Here is a 19,076-nt window from a genome sequence, read left to right as displayed (position 1 = left end):
GTACTGCCATTCCCACCTCTTCCTCACTCCTATCAAAGACCCTTGTGCGGCCCATGGCTGAATCTGAGCCCCAGTGACAGCCCCAAGGAAGCTGCCTAGGGTGCAGCTTCTGCCTCATCTTAGCTGAGTGCCTTGGGGAGGCTCAGACTGTCTGCTGGGGCAGTCTTGCACATTTACTCTTCCCTTTCTGACCATTATTGTAGCTGGCCACCCTTGTAGCAGAGCAGCAAATGACCCACGGGACACTAAAACCTACTCTCTTCTAGCCACAACTGTTTCTGTGTCCTGTCTTTCCTCTCACAGTCACCTTGTTTCAGGAAATTATGCCCAATTCTTTTCTTTTACAACAATTTCCACTGAGCTTGCAGAAAGAAAAAAAGCATTCTGCAGCACTTCTTAAAAATAATACATTTTATTTTAATTCCCAGCTATTTTTTTTCCTAATAGCATGTGTATTCTGGGGAGCTGTTATGGAAGCTTTATAGATAGGCACAGGGTCAGTACACATTTCCCCAGGTTCAGTCAAAAGTTTCCACCTCCAACAAGCTGCAAAAAGGGAAACTCATAAGGGATCTCTGTGCTTCTTCACTAAAAATTTTTTTTAGTGGCTGAAATTAATTTTTCCCCCTTTTTAGGTATTAATGTTAGCTAGTAGGGAACCCAGAAGGCATCTGGAGGAGACAACTATGACAGTAGATTCAGAGGGGCAGCTGGAGGTAAACACTTCAAATTCAGGTAGGGAAACTTGGAGTTCTTAAAGAAGAACCTCACTGCATGTGGGTAAGGAGCAGGCCATGCTGTTGTCACCTTCAGGCTTGATTTACACTCAGCTTGTGGCACCGCATCTTTCCAACCAAATACTTTCTCTCACCAGTAAAGATGTAATTTCTCCATTGCCTCTGGAATTTATTTTTCACATGTTACTTACACTTCCTTGACTCTTGATAAGAAAAATTATTGTCATCTCGTAAATTTTCAAAACATTTTTTAGGCGGCTTCCAGTGCTGTTACAACACTTTTGCTACGTCTAATATTTGTTTTGATAGATTTGGAACTGCCATACTATAGTTCATGCTTATTGCATGTCAGGTTGAAGTATGTGATACTTTCTTACAGTATATTGGTGTCATTCAAAAATAATTTGTCCAGAAAAATGAACAGGGAAGAAAATTACGGTGCAAGATAAGTAATAAATATTTAAACAGTGCTTAGGAGTTTCTAATGGACAATACCAGATTTGACTTTGCCCCTTCCCAGCCTGATATCCACAATATATGAATCAGGACACTTTTACTTCCATAAGCACAGAAGACAGGATACAAAGGACTCTCTGTCTGTCTCTCAAGACAAGGGAAGTAAGTCTGTGAAGCACTCCCAGAGCAACAAATGCTGCTAGAGGACTTGATCATAGTTAAGTGGGCAAGAATGCCATTCCAAATTGTAAGATGAGGACAAGGCAGATGTGCAGACTGATATTAAAAATAAGTTATTTTCCCTAATTTTTCTTTCTGACATTCAAACAGAAAATAATTTGGGTTTAGCTGGTGTTTCTGAATTTTTGTGTATTCCTGGCCTGCTGAGATTTCCAGTTGTTTAAGTTGGTGGGGTAAGATCATTCAGTCCATGGGGTTCTTCACTACAAGGGCCAAGAGAAGCATGGCACAAGTGAATAATACCACTCCAGAACTGACCAAGGTACAAAGCCTGAAGAAATAGGGTTAGTGGCATTAAAAGTGTGACTAGTCAGATGTGCACTTAGTTTCACAAGCTGCACCCTCTCAATGTCCAAACAAACTGCACAGGTGTCTGCCCAAGGCTTTGAAGACAAATCTGGAATACTATATGAAAAGAGCCACTTAAATAATTCCTTTGGAGTACAAAATAGGATTAATTTTTAGATGCAATGAAGTGAAGTTTGCTTTCTGTTTTGGAGAGAGCATTCCTGTTTAGCTGTCATGACCATGAAATGTTTATTAATTTTTAAATATGTACTTATAGGGTTCAGTTTATACAATGCATGACAGTTTAGATGTTTGATTCTTAAATGCAAAAAGTATAAAAGTGAGTATCATCATTTGCTTCTTGAATCATTGATTACACAAAATGTCTTAAACATGAGTATCTAAGAGTAATATCTTTTTTGTTGTTTCATGTCTAAAAAATCTTTTCCATTGTAGAATAAATTTATTTCAAACCCTTTACCATGAATAACGCTAGAGATTAAAAAAACAGCATAATGAATTACAGTTTGAAGATAAGTCAAGCAAATAGGCAAACAGAAAAATCCCTTTATCCAGGGAAATGGTGACAGAGTCAAATTATTTTGCTCATGTTTAAGGCCAGGAGTTACATGAGCATCATCATCTCCCAGTATTTTTAAGTATGTTCTCGACACCTGATAAGCTTTCGAAAGGCCAGCTTGAAATCCTCGTTAAAGCTTGTGTACAGCAAAGGGTTGATGAGGGAGTTGACATATCCAAGCCAGGTCAAGAAGTCTGCTACTTCTGGAGAGACAGTGCAAATGTGGAGGCCCACAAGCAGTTCCTTGATGAAAAAGGGCAGCCAGGACAAAATGAAAGCACCCAAAATCAGCCCCAAAATGCGAGCTGCCTTTCGCTCCCGTGTCGTGGAGATCTGCTGACGGTCTCCAGCCAGGTCCAAGTCATTCTCAAAAGGAGGGATCCTCACAGACGCATTGATTTTATCAAACTCTGTGGTTGGGTCAGATGTGGAGAAGTCCGAGACGCAGAATGTCTGTGTGAGCTTACAGCTGGCAAAAGAATTTTGGCTGTCAGTGCTCCTGTTGCTGAGGTGGCGGCTTGAACCCCGCTTTTGGTAAAGGCTCTTTGCAGCATGGTAAATTCTATAGTACAGGATCAGGATCAAAGTCAAGGGAATGTAAAATGCCCCAAATGTGGAATAAATAGTGTAGATTACATGATCATGCTGAATGCGACACTCACTGGGAATACTGACGCTGTGGTGATTTCTCCAGAACAAAGGGGGCATTGATATGAAAATGGAGATAGTCCACACGGTGACTATCATCAGCCCAGCCCTTTTTGCCGTTCTTTTCCTGGCATATTCGATAGCATCTGTGATGGCCCAGTACCTGTCCAGTGCAATGACACACAGATGAAGGATTGAACATGTGCAACAGGTCATGTCGACGCTAAGCCAGATCTCACAGATGAAGTATCCCAAAGTCCATTTATCTATCATTATGTAAGTGATGCTCAAGGGCATGACGAGAACAGCAACAAGGAGATCAGTCACAGCTAGTGAACATATGAGATAATTTGCCGGCTGGTGGAGCTTCTTGGTTGTGGAGATTGCTGCAATTACAGCAGAATTCAGCAGCATAGTCAAGGTTGTGATTGTGGCCAAGGTCAGGGTAACAAGCATCTTTTCAGTTACTGTTTTTGGCTTCACAGCCACACTGGCTTCAGTGGTGCAATTTGTGAAATTCATTTTCTCCTCCAGGATGCAAGAAGTTGCTGCTTCAGGTAATGAGGAGTTCCAGATTCAGAAGTCATCCATTTGAAAGAGATGCTCCAGGTGCAATTTTTTTTTTATAATCCCATATTCAACAGAGCAGCAAAAAGCTTCCAGGTTTCCTCCTGTTCATTGTTTTCCTAGAAGATAAAACCACAACTCTTAGTCAATCTAGGATAATCCCACCTTTTGGACAGAGTTCTACATTTCTAATATTACTACCTCAAATAAAATGTTGGTCTGTTTTTCCCCCTCTTCTCCTGCCTTTTCTCCCCCCTTTTCTCTGCATTCATGGTGCATTTTTTCTTCTCCAAAGGACACTATAGGCCAGAATTCCTGCTGATGTGAAATGGTTATTCCTTCTTAGGTTTTGGAGATTTTACGTAAAGTGGGAGGTTGGACTAAGGGTGTTCCAGAGGTCCCTTCTCACAAATATTTCTATAATTTTTGTGAATTATTGATACTTGGAGCTATTCCTTTTCCTGCTTGTTAAAATACATTCCAGCAGATGAGCTGAGGAAATTTGCCTTTTCACTTTAATTGCTATATTAGAAGCATCAATTACTACTATAAATCACCTTTGAAATAAAGGAGCAGAGCAGCCTCTCTCAGTGAAGTCATACCAGCATTTCATAGTTTTCTATTACACTTTTGCATATCCATGTCTGTATTAATATATCGGAAACTGTGCTTAAAAACGTCTCAGGTTACCTTTATCATGCAGGTTTCAAGCAATGTTTAAAGCTTTATGGCAAATGCTTCATTTTACACAGCATATCAGTGTTGCTAGGAGCTTATATGTTTTGTCTAATTATTCCTGACATTTCACATATCCCACTGTGAATGTCTTTAAAGAAGACAGACAAAAAGCTTTTGCCATTGCTGTGAGATATCTGTCTAACTGTGCTCTCTGTCAGAGAGTCCGGTGATGCGAAGCACGAATAATAAAAAAAAATAATTTTGTTTCAGGAGTTCATATGTCTTTTCTATACATCCCAAATGTTGACTGAGGCCAGAGTTACCAGTTCATAAGATGCAGCTTGGGATATGCTCTGGGGCCTTGCTTACTCATTTGTAATTTACCTTGGTGTAAAGGAAGTAGAAAACTGAAAGCCTGAATCCTTTTCTATTAAAATAAACAGAAACATTCCTTCCTCTGGCTTCATTTATCAAAGGGTAAGGAGACTTCTAGGCTAGTTGTACAGGCTCCCTCAACAGGCCGGGGAATTAGATAGTGGCTGCCAGAAATACACTTGTCCCCTCTCAAAACAAGTCTTTAAGACAGGTGCTATGAATCATATCCTGGAAATGCTGATCTTTCTCTATTTTGACTACAAGTGGCTCCTTCACAGTTGCATTTAGAATACATGCCTGATTTTTAGATGGCTAAATTTGAGAGGTAAAACCCATTCTCACTGACACCAGTGGGACTTGGGTTAGGCTCTGAGAGAGTTTGCACACCCAAGCTAATGAGGAATTAAGAAATTGAATGAGGAATTAAGAATTTAAAGCTAGTCAGCTGCTTAGCTCTGTGTACATATGCTCTATTTCAGAAATTGGAGTACCATCTTCAGAATGAGCTGAATGAGAAACAATCAAAAATAGTAACTTTAGAAAGTCTGCTATTTATGGATAGGCTCTAGGAAAGCAGATCTGTATTGTCATAGACTCTGGGTTAGGAAAATATGAGTTTTAAATTCTGCCCAAGGAACAGCAGAACTGCCTTCCCCCCAAAGCAGACTCCACTCTTAAGAAATGGTTTTAAATTGCTGTTAAGTATGAATAGCCTTGGAGAAAATATCAGGCCTGCTTATTAAAAAATGACTGGAGAACTCAGATGGAAATACATCCAACAGTCTTCAGGTTGTTACTGTACTGGAAATGGCAATTTGGTTGTTCAGGCCTAAAATCAAAACTTCAGCTCAAACAATTTCACAAATTGTTCTTGGGAGTCTTCTCTGTAAAGTCAGATCCTGTTTTCCTTAGTTTGCACCTTTGTTACATCTGATGCTTTGACCAGAGGATAAAGCAAAAAGGTTTTCTCTACCTCTCTGCAGTCCTGGTGCATGTACCAGAAGCAAATGTAATCAATAAGCTTTCCTCAGTATTATCACTTAGCAAATGGACCCTGGTCCACAAGTAAAGATATCTGAACACACCATTGGATTCCCAAGCCCTCCACAACTGCTTATTGAGCCAGTCCACATGGGAGAACTCATGGCACTTCTTGATGTAAGCAGCATTTCTTTCTGCTTGTCCTTCACTTCTCTGGGGGCCCTGAAGTTTCATGGCAGTGGCACATCTTCCCATGCTGTGTGGTCACCACCATTTCCTCTGCTGAGGACTGCCTATATGCATTTTTAGCCCAGTAGGAGCTGAATCGTTGTGGTTCTCCCCCAAGATGGCCTTACACACTTTGATGTATTCCAAGGCAAATCCTCTCTAACTCTGCCTGTTCCCTGTACCACACGGATACCTGAAAAATAAATTCTTTCTTTCCTTACTTAACTTGTCTTTAAACAAACGTAATCAGACAAAGCACCAGGTTTCCTTTAGGACAAAGGATACTACTGATAACATGGAGGAGTCCCATTGTTTAGATCTATTCACTGCTCAGAGGGGCCAACATTTTTTTCCTTGGAAAATCACTGCAATGATTGAAGACAGGATAAAATATAAACAAAGCATCATCCCTGTAGAACACTAGCCTGCAGGTACCTCAAATCAGGCAAACCCTGATGATGTCAAAACCCATCAGTGGGGAGTTAATTCAGTTTTAATTCCCATGCTCCTTATAGGAAATGAGCCCTTAGCAATTCAGACAATATAAATACTACATACAAAAACGGTATTAAACCAATATTACTAAGAGAGTATATTTAAATGCTGAAAAGTAATTTCAGTTTTTAAGGGCTGAAGGTTTCTTCTATAGCTTAAGTATGAGCCTCTTATCATCCCTTACCCACTTTATGAGGACACAAACTGGCATTATAATTAGTTGACTGTAGGCTTTGTAGTTCCTTTCTCCTGCTGATCCCCCTGGCTGCTCCCCTTTTCAAGCCATCCTTGTTTCTATATCATCTAATCCAAACTCCTGCCTTCCAGAACACACAGGGTTCCACAAGCCCTGGCTGTGCTGGAGCAGCCTCAGGCTCCCTTGACCTGCTGGTGCCATCTCAGCCACTACCTCCAGGGACTCGGCCAGGGCACATGTCCAGTCTCCTGCAGTGCCTGTGCCTCAGCCTCTCAGTCATTGTCCTTGCTTGTCCAACTGTTGTCTCTCTACTCTTGAATTAGACGGGATCTATATGGAGTATTTTGGTGCAGAAAAGAGATGGGGTTTTAAAATGAGAAGTGATTTACTAGGAGATGTCAGCAATTGACCTTGCTTATTAATAAGGGCAGTAAGTAAGGGCAGTAAGTAAGGGCAGTATTAAAATGCTACTTATCATTAATCTTTAAAAATGCAGGTGTGTTTGTGGTCATAATATGTGTGCTAACAAGGAGAATTTTATTCTCTTTAGTCAACGATAGCTGGTTTCCAGCATCTCTATCACTTGTGTACAATTGCTATATATAGTATTGCTATCACTATACTAATTGATGGTGGATCTCTAAGTGACATCTTGGAAGGAACACTAATAACAGTTATTTAAAGTACTCTCATTAAAAGCACTGCCATGTTTATGTTTTGCAGCTGTATTCCTTTAGGCCATCAGTCATTTCCTACAGAGAGGATTTTACACACACAGACTAATTACCCACATTTGGTGAGAGAAACTCATCTGGGTTCCTCCAAATGGGAATAAATTATGTTTCATATTAGCTGATTATTGTTAATGGCATTGAGTGCTGTCTAGGAGGAAGAAAGGGGAAAGAGGTTGATTAATTGTTCCTTAAAAGCAACTGGACAGTTTTAAGCTGCAAGATGGCAATGTCCATGTCTGCTTCTGCCAAAAAATATTTCCCACTTCGCAGCAGAGGAACATGGTGTAGCAGAATACTCTGAGTTTCTGCTGGACAGACTGAGTCCTGCTCCTTGGCCACTGAACTTTTTACCATTTCATAAGTAATGGAATACATCACTTGGAGAGAAAAAGTAGAACTGGCATTGCACACACATATGTGCAGGACAGGTTGGTTCCTTTACATCCACGGTTCTGACTCTATACAACTGCTACATCTTTTTGCCCTTAACAGCAATAAATCAATTTGACTTTGATAAAGTCTGAATTGGTTTGAGTGCTTCACACTTTCAATATTTCCATGTCTGTAGCTGTGAAGGGCAAGAATTTGTGGAATGATTTGTGAGACAGTTTATGGAAAATATAACTTAGCGCATTTATGATAATGCTAATATTTCAAAATATGGAAAGATGCTAAACTTCCAATGCTCTTCCTCATTACTTCAAAGAGGTTGTCTTTTTCAAGTTCACATACAATGCACTGAAATTCAGGCCTTTCACTTCAAATTTATTTTGCAAGATCTTGCAGTTTGCTAGATCATCTTGCTTTTGTAAAGTCAACAAATCCTGGACTTCACGTCTTCTTGGTAGTCAAATGACAGAGTTGAGTTTAACTGAAGACTGTAAATTTCCAAATACTTTGTATTGTACTCTAGCATGCTGGTGTTGCTTTGGATTTCTGAGGATCTCAGTGCTGCAGAGGTCATTTTATGGCAGCAGTCTTGAATGTCTATAATTTATATAGGCACTGATGCTCTTTGTAACATGTCCTATTGGGAAAAGCAGGACCCCAAAGCTGAGAAAATGGAGATGGTCAGAATCACACCAATCTGTGGCAGGATTGTCAACAAAATAAAATCTTGCCATCACCAGGCAGCTCATATTCACATTCACAGCATGAAATTCTGATGCCAGTTGTACTGTCAGCAAAATGAAGGCAAAGTATTAGAAGGCAGGTTGAGGTATTCTCACAATAGCATAAACTGAGGTAGGAAAATAAATGAAATAGTACTTTTGTGTGGGGTCTGAAATTTTGTAAGAACCTCTCTTTGAGAAATTCCTATTGCATTATGGGACCTCAGATTAAGGGATGTGACCTTTTCCTACACAGACTGAACTAGAACAAGAATGAAATTAGTAAGAAATTTGTAAGAATTATACTATGCAATTGACCTTCAAGTAAAGGTTTTCCCTCTGCACACCATGTAGTGAACCAAGCAGCATGATGGAGAGACAGGCTGGAAGGACTCAACAAAGCAAGATGTGTGAAGGCATACCTGTTTGTGTATTTGCATCTTTGGACATCAGACTAATGCTCATACATGTAGTCACCCTGACATAAGTAACTGAAGTACAGTAAGTTGTAATCAAGGTTATAATGGCTTGCAGCCTGTTCTCCAGCATGTTTATGTAATCCAGATTGCCAGAGATGCAAGAGCATCTCCACTCCAGCTTGGTCCTGGTCAGAGGATGGGCTGAGTGAACAGCACAAGGGACATTGCTGGGCACAACATGAGAACATGCTGGATGTGACAGGTAAGAGCACAGATGTCTGAAACAAGTCATAGATGATGCCTCAAGGAATGGCTAGTTTTGGCAGGTGGTAAGGATGGAGATGAGGTGGTCAAAATTCACAAGAAAGTGGAGGGGAGCACATCCTTGCAAGACCCACAGCACCTTGGCTGCTGCAACAATAATTGCATATAAAGCTGAGCTTGCCTACATTAACTGTGTCAGAAATACCAGGTTTGAGTGTGGATGTTGCAAAACAGGGACCGATGGAGAGAATGTAATTTGTTCAGGGTTGTCCATCTGGGAGGAGGCTGAGAAGGAGAAAGGGAGGGCCAAGGCTGGTGAAAAGGATGAAAAGTGGAAGAGGGGATAATAAGGGAAAAAGGGAGTAAGGGTTGTTCATCCACAGCCAAAATCAGGGCAATAACCCAACCTGTTGTCCAGACCAGAGCTCATGAGTCAAACCCAAGACCATGGCTGGGAGGCCTGGGGGGACAGGGGCTTTTCCCCTGCTGGCTAGCATAGGGACCCAGGGGGACAGAGGGATGCAGCACCCTGGTGCTGCTGTGTTGATACCTGCCCCAGGCCCAGTGGTTTGGGTATCTACCAATCACCTCCTCAGGGCAACAAGGTGAGTCTGTGTACTCTTGCCTAAGTGCTCAGGAAGGCCAGCTGTGTGTGTGCAGTAACCCTCATGGCTCTGCTTATTTTCCATTGAAAACTAAACCCTGTCTGTGGGGCTGCTAAAATGGCAAGCTGCGAAGTGTTGCTTAGGCACTGTTATTTCTGCTTCTGGATCTGATGTTTTGTTGCTCTCTTTTGTTGATATGCCTAGAACAAATGCCACGGTGACCATGATGTTTTAACTCCCTCAGCATCAGAAGGTGGATCTCCCTTTACTTGTCAGGGAGGCTTAGCCTTTCTTCCCAGTGGACACTGCCAGCCTAGAGAATTTTCTTCCCAAGTTAGAAGCCTGGGAGAAAATTGATAGGAAAGGGGAGGTGATGCCTTCCAAAAAGTCCTGGTGCAATGTGATCTGGACTCAATGAAAGACCACAAGCTGACAGCTTTGCAAAGCATTTTTTAAAAAAGAAATCCATCCGGGATGGAGGTAAGCTTTTCTGGTGCAGATCATGGCACATGCAAATGAGAAACAATAACTAGTGACGGTATCCAAACCATGCTCCCTCCTACAAGCATAATTATCATTCACAGATGATTACTCATTTTTATCTACTTTCAATATAAAATTTGGTAAATCTTAGGTAGGGAAAGATCCTAAGATGCTGCTGAGCTGCAGTCTGATACAAACTCTGACAATGCAGATTTAATTCTGGTTTTAGTAAGACATAAATAAAATTCTCTGTGGTGGTAAAATGTACAGATTCCTCATAAAAAAACTAGAGTAGCTGCCTACTGTAGTTGCAATAATTTTTAATAAATAATACTTTAAGTTTATATTAATTTGCTTTAAAGAGATTTTCAAATGAAAAAATAACTTCAAAACTCACCATCACTTCTCATAACACTTTAGACCCTTAGCACTGTCCATTTAAAAAGTCTCTTTTGTTTTATACTGCACAAAATACCCACGTGAAGTTCAGCTCATTGTGTGCAGTTCACCTACCCTTTTCAGGCTATGCCTTAAATCCTGCGATGTTTAACGTACAGACACCAGAGTCTATACTTTCCCATAGCGTGGAGCCAAGAGACATGGGTAGCTGGATCTTGCAAAGTATTTTGGTGTAGAATATATAGTAATCAATTGTACGACCCTACACTGTCAAAACATGTAAGTGTTGCCTTTCCCACTAAGGTGTGGCAGGAAGACCTTCTTCCTGTGCCTCTTCTTTCTCCAGAGATGATTTATGGAGATAGAAACCTTCTTTCACTAAAAATCTGTGCCTGACAGTACAGAAAAGAAAAAGATGTTTTGATTTGTCTCCGTTTGTTTTGCAGACTGCATTTGTATAAGTGCTGAAATGAGCTGGCTTGGGTGCCAGAAAGAACATGTTACATTAGCATGGAGTGCCAAATGGGTTAATTCACCCAGCCAAGAAACGGGCAATTCTCAGCCATGGAGTTTCCAGCCTTGTTGAATGAGTTAACCTGATTAAACTTAGCTGAAGTGCTGTACCCTGATACATGCATGACATCTATGCCAGCAGGGGCTACAGCTTGTTTAATTGTACCATGGCAGCATTTAGCTGCTCCAGGGCTGTGTCACAGTGCAATGGTGCTCTTGATCCCTGGTGATTTCCTAATTTATAGGTAGCCAGACCCAAGAGACAGGTAACCTACACACTTAACCTCTCATCTGGGAAGAAAAATACAGTCTGCCTGTGTTACTGACCCTTGCAAGCTTCATGCTTAACAGTCACTCTCACATAGAGACATTATTCTCCAACTGGTTTTTTTTTGAAAACTTGTGGTTAAGACTGTCTTCCTTGAACTTCATATTCCTAAATGTTTTTCACTACTAAAGACCTTTTTTCTGTGTTTTCAGTTCTACCTGTCTTTGCACATGCATCCTTACAAGATGCCACATTACCAACTTTCCTTCTCCTCTGTTTTAACCAGATTTTAAAATATTTTATTTTTTTTTAACCTATGTTGTTTCACAAGGTTGATCATGGCAGTGATCCCTGCTCTGGATCCTTTCCTGTTTCAGGAAAACAAAAAAATTTCAGAGACCTGGTGACAGACTCAAGGGAACAGGTGACTGTCCCAAAGGAAGGCATTTACCTCAGGTTCTGTGCTGCTGCAATATCCACTGCTGCTTTTGGCTTGGCTGTTTTGCTCTGCGCCTCCTTTTTTGTCCTGTGGAATGGTTCAGCAAGGCACACACACAGGCACAAAACAAAAGAGAGTCAATGCTGAGTATTGGCGGGTCCTGGGGCTCTTCATAATCCTCCTTCTGCTCAACCTTCATTCAGACTATTTATTCATTGACTGTATGACTAAGACCTGCAATAAGATAAAATACAGGTGGGAGGACAGCTTGGATACTGAGATACCCTAGCAGACATCAGCAGCTAAACTGCAAGATCGCTCCCTATAATTCGTAAGGGAGCAGGGCAGACAAGTCTTCCATTTCCAGCACTTACAGCCCTCCTTAGAAGGACACCACTTGGGATGATGCTTCACTAATGGGTGGTCCAGGGACACAGGTTCATGAAGCTGGTTAGTAAGGTGAGACACAATGTACAAATGGTCCTGAGCAGGCAAATCCATCCCCCAAACCTGCTGTTCTTCCTGCAGGCACATCACTCAGTCTGCCAAGCAACAGCCAAGATGCAGATCCATGCACAACAAGTTCCAGAAACATTTTTCCAAAGCAAAAGACAGCCATGTTTTCCTTAAAACCAAACCAAAATGACAGTAATTCCGACTGGAGAGACCATGTTGTCACAACACTGGAAGACTGGTGGTGAAGACATCCCCCGTTTCTTAGTTGGGACCATCTTGGTGTTTGAAGGAAATAGAGAATCACACAACAAAGTACTGTGGGACTTGGGAAGAGAGGAGTTTGCTCTATTATCTTCTGGAAAAAAAAATCTCTTGCTTTAAAAACTGGATCCAGCAACAAAATGTTTCAGTGACCCCTTGCTCATTAGCCATTTAATCTAATGGTTAATCTAATTTAATTTAATGTAAGAAATGTATGTTTCCCCTTTTGAATGGACTTACAAAAAGAAAATCCATTATTCAAACTCATTTTGATTAATGTTTACTCTCTACAAAAAAAATAAATCTTGACTTTTCCAGGTTGCAGTTATGTAGAGAATGGAAGAACTAGCCACAGAGCTCCAGGAATGGCAACTTTTTCAATAATATGAGCTATTTCAAAGGTTATTATCCTTTGAAATAATAATGTTGTGTTTGTTTTGTAACTACAAACAAAAACGCCTTGTTGTGACTCTCCTCCCATGGTCTTTGAGAACAGAAACCATGCAGATCTTATAAAATTGTTGTAAACCAATAACTATTTTGCTGGAGAAAAATCGTACGTGGGAAAAGTATTTTAAAAAGATCCTGAATTAGAAAAAAGTCTGTTTCATTTGCCAACTCTTAAAGCACCTCACTGGAACACCTTAAAAATTCCTCATAAAAGGACTATGTCTAATATAACTAGACAAAGTTTCTGTGGGAACAATTGGGTTTTTCCCCAGCTGGCAATAGTTATTTTTGCTCTCTTTGAGGTGATGATCCCAACACAGTTTGCAAGCCTAACACTTTACATATTGTACACAGGTCCTGTGGGAGGCACAGTCCAATTCTTCACTTATTAACACCTGAGCGGAGAGAGAAAAGCGCTTTGTGGGTGGGAGACCATGCGAAGACAAGGGGATTGACTTGTCCTGCAGCTCTTGATGCCTGAATGCTGAGTTGGCTCTAGAAATTCAGCAGCTCTGTATCCTGCTAATGAACTGGGCTTATTATCTCTAGGCACATGCCTGAAATCCTACTTAATCTTCATTGTTTCATGGCCTAAAGGAAACCTAAATGTTTATAAGAGTGCACCTTGCAGGGAACACTCATTCCCTGTGGTGACAGTTATTACTCAGACACGTTTTCTGTGTCACCTGTAGCTTTAAAGGCCTCTGTTTTCATCAGTTGGGCCCTCAAATCTTCTCTTTCCTAACTGAAGAGCCTGAGCACTCATTCCTCATATTGATGAACTGTGCTGTTGTTCCTCTGTATCTCTGTATCTACATTATACAGGAGCTGCATTATTAAAAATGCTTAGGTCACTTAAGTCCTTGAAACCCTGGTCTACAAAATCCCTAACTCTCATATAAAGACAGTGAAACATTAGCTCCTGGGTGCATAAATCCTTTCTGAATATGGGTAGGAGGCTCCTAAATTAATTAGCTGCTTTAGTTATTCTTTCTGAGGAATTTCTCAGGCTTGGAGTTCAGCCATGTAGCACAGCATGAGTGGCAGGATCAGGAAACTACTGGCAGGAACTTAATATGCCGTGGTCTGTTATAGTTTTGTTGCTTTGCATTTAAACCACTAACTAGAAAAGGAAGCATCTGCTTTTCAAGGTCTCCCAAATGCATTGAGAGAAAAACTGCAAAAAAAAAAATCTGTACTGAATTCTCACCTGCAAATGCATTTTCCATCTCAATTCCTCATCTTGCTGCTTAGAGACATGTCAAAGACACACAAATATTTACCGATGAGTATTATAGATTCAGCTCTGGGGAAATGGTGCTATTTGCATTTATATGGAGACTATCACTTTATACAAGCTAAATGTCACTGTACATGCATTGTTTTTCCAGTCAATATTTGTTTCTTGCTGCTCATATGTATCAGGAGACTTATGTCAATGGGGTTGATTTAATCTCCACATCACTTGGTTCTTTATACAAGCGCTCTGTAATTAATAAAGGCTTCAAATGAATGAATATGACAGGCTAAAACTTAGTACTCCTTGAAGCTTGATCTGAGATCCTTTGAAATCAACGGAGATACTTCCACTATGAGCAAAAAGGTTTCAGATTAAGCCTTAGTGAATATATGCCCAATTTCTCACTGATAAAATAAAGCAGTTGACTCATACAATGACTCTAGACTTGGTATGAAAGGAAAATTCTGTGTGAGTGAACAAATAGTATTATTGTAACAGAAGGTGCTGTGGGTTCTTAATCATGTAGAAAAATGTCCCATATTGGTGAGCAGCACTGGGCTGGTGGCACGAGCCTGCTGCCTGGGACTGCGAGCGTGGGATTTCCATCTGGCCGGTGTGCCTGCTGCAAGCGCAGGAGAAATGAAGTACTGACAGCCCACATGGTGTACAACAGCCTAAAGGTCAAGGACAGACTCCTGCTTAGTATGAGAAAACATTCCTTGGACAAGTCCTGGGTGCAAACCCTACGTAGACATTCAGGTATTAGGCTGGCTGAGCTCTGACCTCCATGGTGGCCTGGTGCACCCTCAGTTTGCCATGTAGGAAGAGGATCCAAAGTTGCTGCAGTACATTTATGGTAGTGTGAGTTTGTGTTTGAACTGAACTCATACTACCATCTCAGTTTTAAGGCAAACTCTTGGTGGACTTGGGCCCTGGGCTGCAATTTGAACAAAAATCTCAAGCTAAACCTGGTCAATAGCTCTTGAAAAAGCACATGAAAAAGAAAGTTACTGCCTTTATCTCCAGAGCTTTGCTGTTGGTAGTGGAAACCATGGAAATCATTAGATCAAGCCCAGACACTTGCTGAGTTGACAGCACATACAAACAACTCTTTGGTTACCCACAGAATACAGTTGCTGTTGTGATACCACAGTTACATTATTCAGGGTCTTAGTGATAACTACTTCTAGCTGTAGCTTCCATATGAAGACATATGTTTTCCCTGAAACTCTTACTAAACACAACCTAAAATGTTTAATTTTGTCCACTACCTGGAATAACCAAACCGTAGCTCTGCTTTTGGAGACTTTCAGTTGCAAAGAAGATCACATAACTGGTACTGTAACTATTTATCTGGGGCATGATGTAAATACAGAATAAGCTAAAAATCATTATGAAAATAACTGAATATCAACCATTTCAGACATGTCATTATATGAATTAGTGATAATTAGCTGTCAAAACCCATAAGCACAATATAATTAACCCACAAATACAACATAAATATAGAGTAATTACATAATTTCACTTACTATAAAGAATGAGTTGTCCTTTAGTGAGTGTAATAAAACAAGATGAATCAGACTCTGTTGAAGTACTGTACATTAAGATAGCAGGAGTTGATATGTATAATGCAAAAAGAAACAAAGACATTGTTTGGCTCTAATTCTCAACAGAGTGCCACTGAAAGTCATACGTTTTTCAGCTACAAACTATATATACCAATTTTCTATTTTCCCTTTTTGTCGTAAATTGGTCATACTGAATACAGAAGACTGTGGTTTATGCTAATAACATCCTATTCACACAGCCAATTATTAACCAGAAAAATGCTTAGGTGAACATGTCTTGCCCTGGGTTGGGTTTTGCTGAAGGAGTCAATACTCATAACAATTTAGAAATGTTAAAATCATGCTAACAAGGAAAGGGTCATGGAGAAAAAAACAAAACTAACCAGAATCCCCCTGCAATGCTCCGCCCCAGGTACCTGACCTGTCTCAGTGGTAGAAGACTGATTTTAAGGGCATAATACATTTCACATCTACTGTGTGCCTTTCAAATATATTTTTCTAACTAAGAATATTAATTTCTGGATTAAACTAGAGTACTTTAATCAGCAGCACAAGCAAAGCCTTGATTTGCTCTGCAACAGAAATTATGGAGAAGATAAAGGGTTAGAAGATGGCAAATGTCTGTCTCTTGTTTTACCAGACAGGTGCTTCAGGAAGCTTATATAGATACAGGCTTGGATAGAAATCACTGCAGGATCACAGGTGAATACAGCAAACCAAAATGCTTTAAAATTCATCAGCTCTATAAAATTTAAAGAGCATACATTCTCTAACTCATACTAAACTAAAAATGTATGCATTACATATGTTTTGTACATATACAATTACTATGAAATTGTACAACCAGTATGTCATTTCTTAAATACTGGAAGTCCAAGGACCTGGACTTAAACATCAGTTTAGAATTTGAATTCTAATAATGAATGCCACAATTGTGCTGACTCACCTGCTCTTGAGGTGACAAAAGGAAAGGGGCTGACATTGCATGACCCCTGTTCACTCCAGCAAGGGCTGGAACAGCATTTCAGACTTCCTCATACCACGTGGGAAGACTTACTGTCTTACTTCCTAGATCCCGTTCAGCTTTGCAGCTGATATCCAGCCTAGCATTGCTTGCAGTGAGAGATAATGGGCAGCATTCACTTAGACAACAATACTAATTGCTTTTGCACAAGGTGCCAGGCCTGACACCCCTCCTGCTTTGTTAAATGTGGACATTGCTCACCAGGCAATACTTTTTTGTCTCCAAAGCAAACACATACCAACCTGTGTGGCATTTATTGGATGGAGAGTTAGTTTCTGAACAGGATGGTCCTGAAGATCCTACTAGACTGAGTAAATTTTCCCCAGGCAAAGCTTGTGCAAGGTAAATATTCTTCCTTCATGTAGTGGAGTCTCTAGGCCATTAGACCAATGTAACAGAGTAGAACTTGGGATAAGAAAAGGAGCTGTTGTGATTCTGTGTCACCACTACATGAATTTATTTCTGGGCTTACATGGTCACCACTTATGACAAGGAATTTAGAGTTCAGAAATCACCAAAACAGAATAGATCTGAAGGAATGTGAAACCCTGACTGGCTTTTGCAGAAGTACTCAGGGGCACAGGCAGCAGAGCAGGCTGCTGGGGTAGTGAATCATAAACCACAAAACACAACAGAATTATTCTTGATAAATCCCTGGAGAGATGCACCAACCTGCTGCACAGCCTGAGCAATCCCAAATTGCCAGAAGAGGTTGCAGCTACAGGTAGCCAGAGTCTGGCATTGCTCTCCTGCTTTCCCACTGTTTGACCAGGCCACAGGGCCCTTTGTGGCTCTCCCCACAGTGGCGAGGGATTTGCTTCATTTAGAACCATGCTGGAGGCTGAGAAGCAGACGAATGATCTGGAGGAGTGCCACTGGTCAAAGCAGAGGTGCTGGTGATGCAGGGACTCCTCAGCTGGGAGAGCATCTCTCAGGGTACCCAATGGTTATAAAAAGGAAGCTGAAACATCTCAGATGGCTGCAGATTGCGGCGGCAAATTAAATATGAGACACAGTAGACAGTTTTGTAATGATATTCATATTGAGACCTTCATATTTCACTAATTTATTGCTTAGTTCTTCACAGTTCAGATGAAGTTCCAAACATCCTCTGATTTTGGTCCTTTGTGGAGGCCTTGGCATAGAAGACACATCCTGTAAGAGTCAGTAGGATCTGAAAATTTATTATGGAGGCTGTTCCAACAATGTTAAAGGAGTAGTTGTAGCCCTTACTCCCAGGTGTCTTTTGTCATGCTGACACTGCTGGCACACTTGGTACAAAATGTCAATCCAAGAGTGTTGAGGTTTTGTGAAGACTGTTGTATTCTTCTCAATGACCATGTGAGAAGTACTCCACATTTTGAATCAGTTTGATTTGCTTCTCACCCAGCCATCTGCTGGAGCAGCACTGGTTGTAGAGAAGGCCTCTGGCTCACTCATGCTGGTGGAGTCACTGCCAGCTTCATCCATTGCTGAAGGGTGGCAAACACACTCCAGGGCTGAGTGCCTGCAGGAGGAAAATGAGGCAATTCAGAAGTTGTTTGTAGGTGTCTCACTGCCGTGGTTGCAAGCAAGAATGCTTGTGCTGCTTTTCATGCTGCTCTGCATTAAGGAAGCGCAGGCACTCACGTTTAATGGATGATTACTCTTGGATGAGTTGGCTAATGGCTGCAGTTATGTCACTCATGAAAATCATCTTCGTGATTTCTGAAAGACCCCATTAACACTGCATTAGAATCCTGATGGCTTTAATTCACTGCATTATTTAATTACTTAAATTTTTTAAACATATCAGAATACCTTCTAAGTCAAACATGACCTCCATGTCTTCTGTGAGAGGCTGACCTTGAGCATGCTTCCTGGGGCTGTTGCAGGCTTGCTTCTCTCTTCAGATATGCTCTCCCTGCAGCACTCAAGTCTTATACCTTCAGAAAAAGGTGTTTTTGAGGGAAGCAGCATGCTAAGTGATTTTCTTTTTTGTGATTTATCCAAGTGCCTGTTTGCTCCCACATGCTGTGAGTGGATAATAGCAGTTCTCAATCAAAGTTAAAATTACTAATGCTCTTGTCTGTGAAAAATTTAGTACAGGGAAAAAAAAGTTAATGATGCTGCTATACTACCAATCGTACTATGGTTTGTCTTATCTTCCTCCCTGCATCCTTGTGAGCATTATTATATTGACTGGTTATGCCAGTCGATGTCTCAGATGAAATCCATGTAAGACAATTGTATCTGATATTTTGCTAAGATGGTGAAACTAGTGCAGAAAAAGCCATATAAGCAGAAACAGAAAACATTTTTTGAGACACTATGTACATCATCCAGTAAACACTCACAATTAAATAAGTGTACTGACAGCACAGTGATTA

At 40.7% G+C, this 19,076-nt stretch overlaps 1 protein-coding gene across 2 annotated transcripts in view; it reads right to left on the bottom strand.

Moving 5' to 3' along the window:
- Positions 1-1,945: 1,945 nt before the first annotated feature.
- Positions 1,946-19,076, bottom strand: part of HTR1E (5-hydroxytryptamine receptor 1E) — a 33,394-nt gene continuing 16,263 nt past the window's right edge. Inside the window, exons 1-3 of one of the 2 annotated variants that reach the window (XM_071547843.1) lie at positions 17,380-17,468; positions 11,718-11,939; positions 1,946-3,635 (exon numbers count right to left, since the gene is read on the bottom strand). In XM_071547843.1, coding sequence (XP_071403944.1) covers positions 2,377-3,471 — 1,095 coding nt within the window. In that variant the 5' untranslated portion in view covers positions 3,472-3,635; positions 11,718-11,939; positions 17,380-17,468 and the 3' untranslated portion in view covers positions 1,946-2,376. Of the gene's footprint in view, positions 3,636-11,717; positions 11,940-17,379; positions 17,469-19,076 lie in introns of those variants that run through there. The other variant, XM_071547844.1, reaches the window with a different exon arrangement.

Source organism: Pithys albifrons, chromosome 2, assembly GCF_047495875.1.
Source record: "Pithys albifrons albifrons isolate INPA30051 chromosome 2, PitAlb_v1, whole genome shotgun sequence".
NCBI classification, from domain to species: domain Eukaryota; kingdom Metazoa; phylum Chordata; class Aves; order Passeriformes; family Thamnophilidae; genus Pithys; species Pithys albifrons.
Note: the sequence above shows the minus strand (reverse complement) of the source record. Positions and strands in the feature narration are given on the sequence as shown.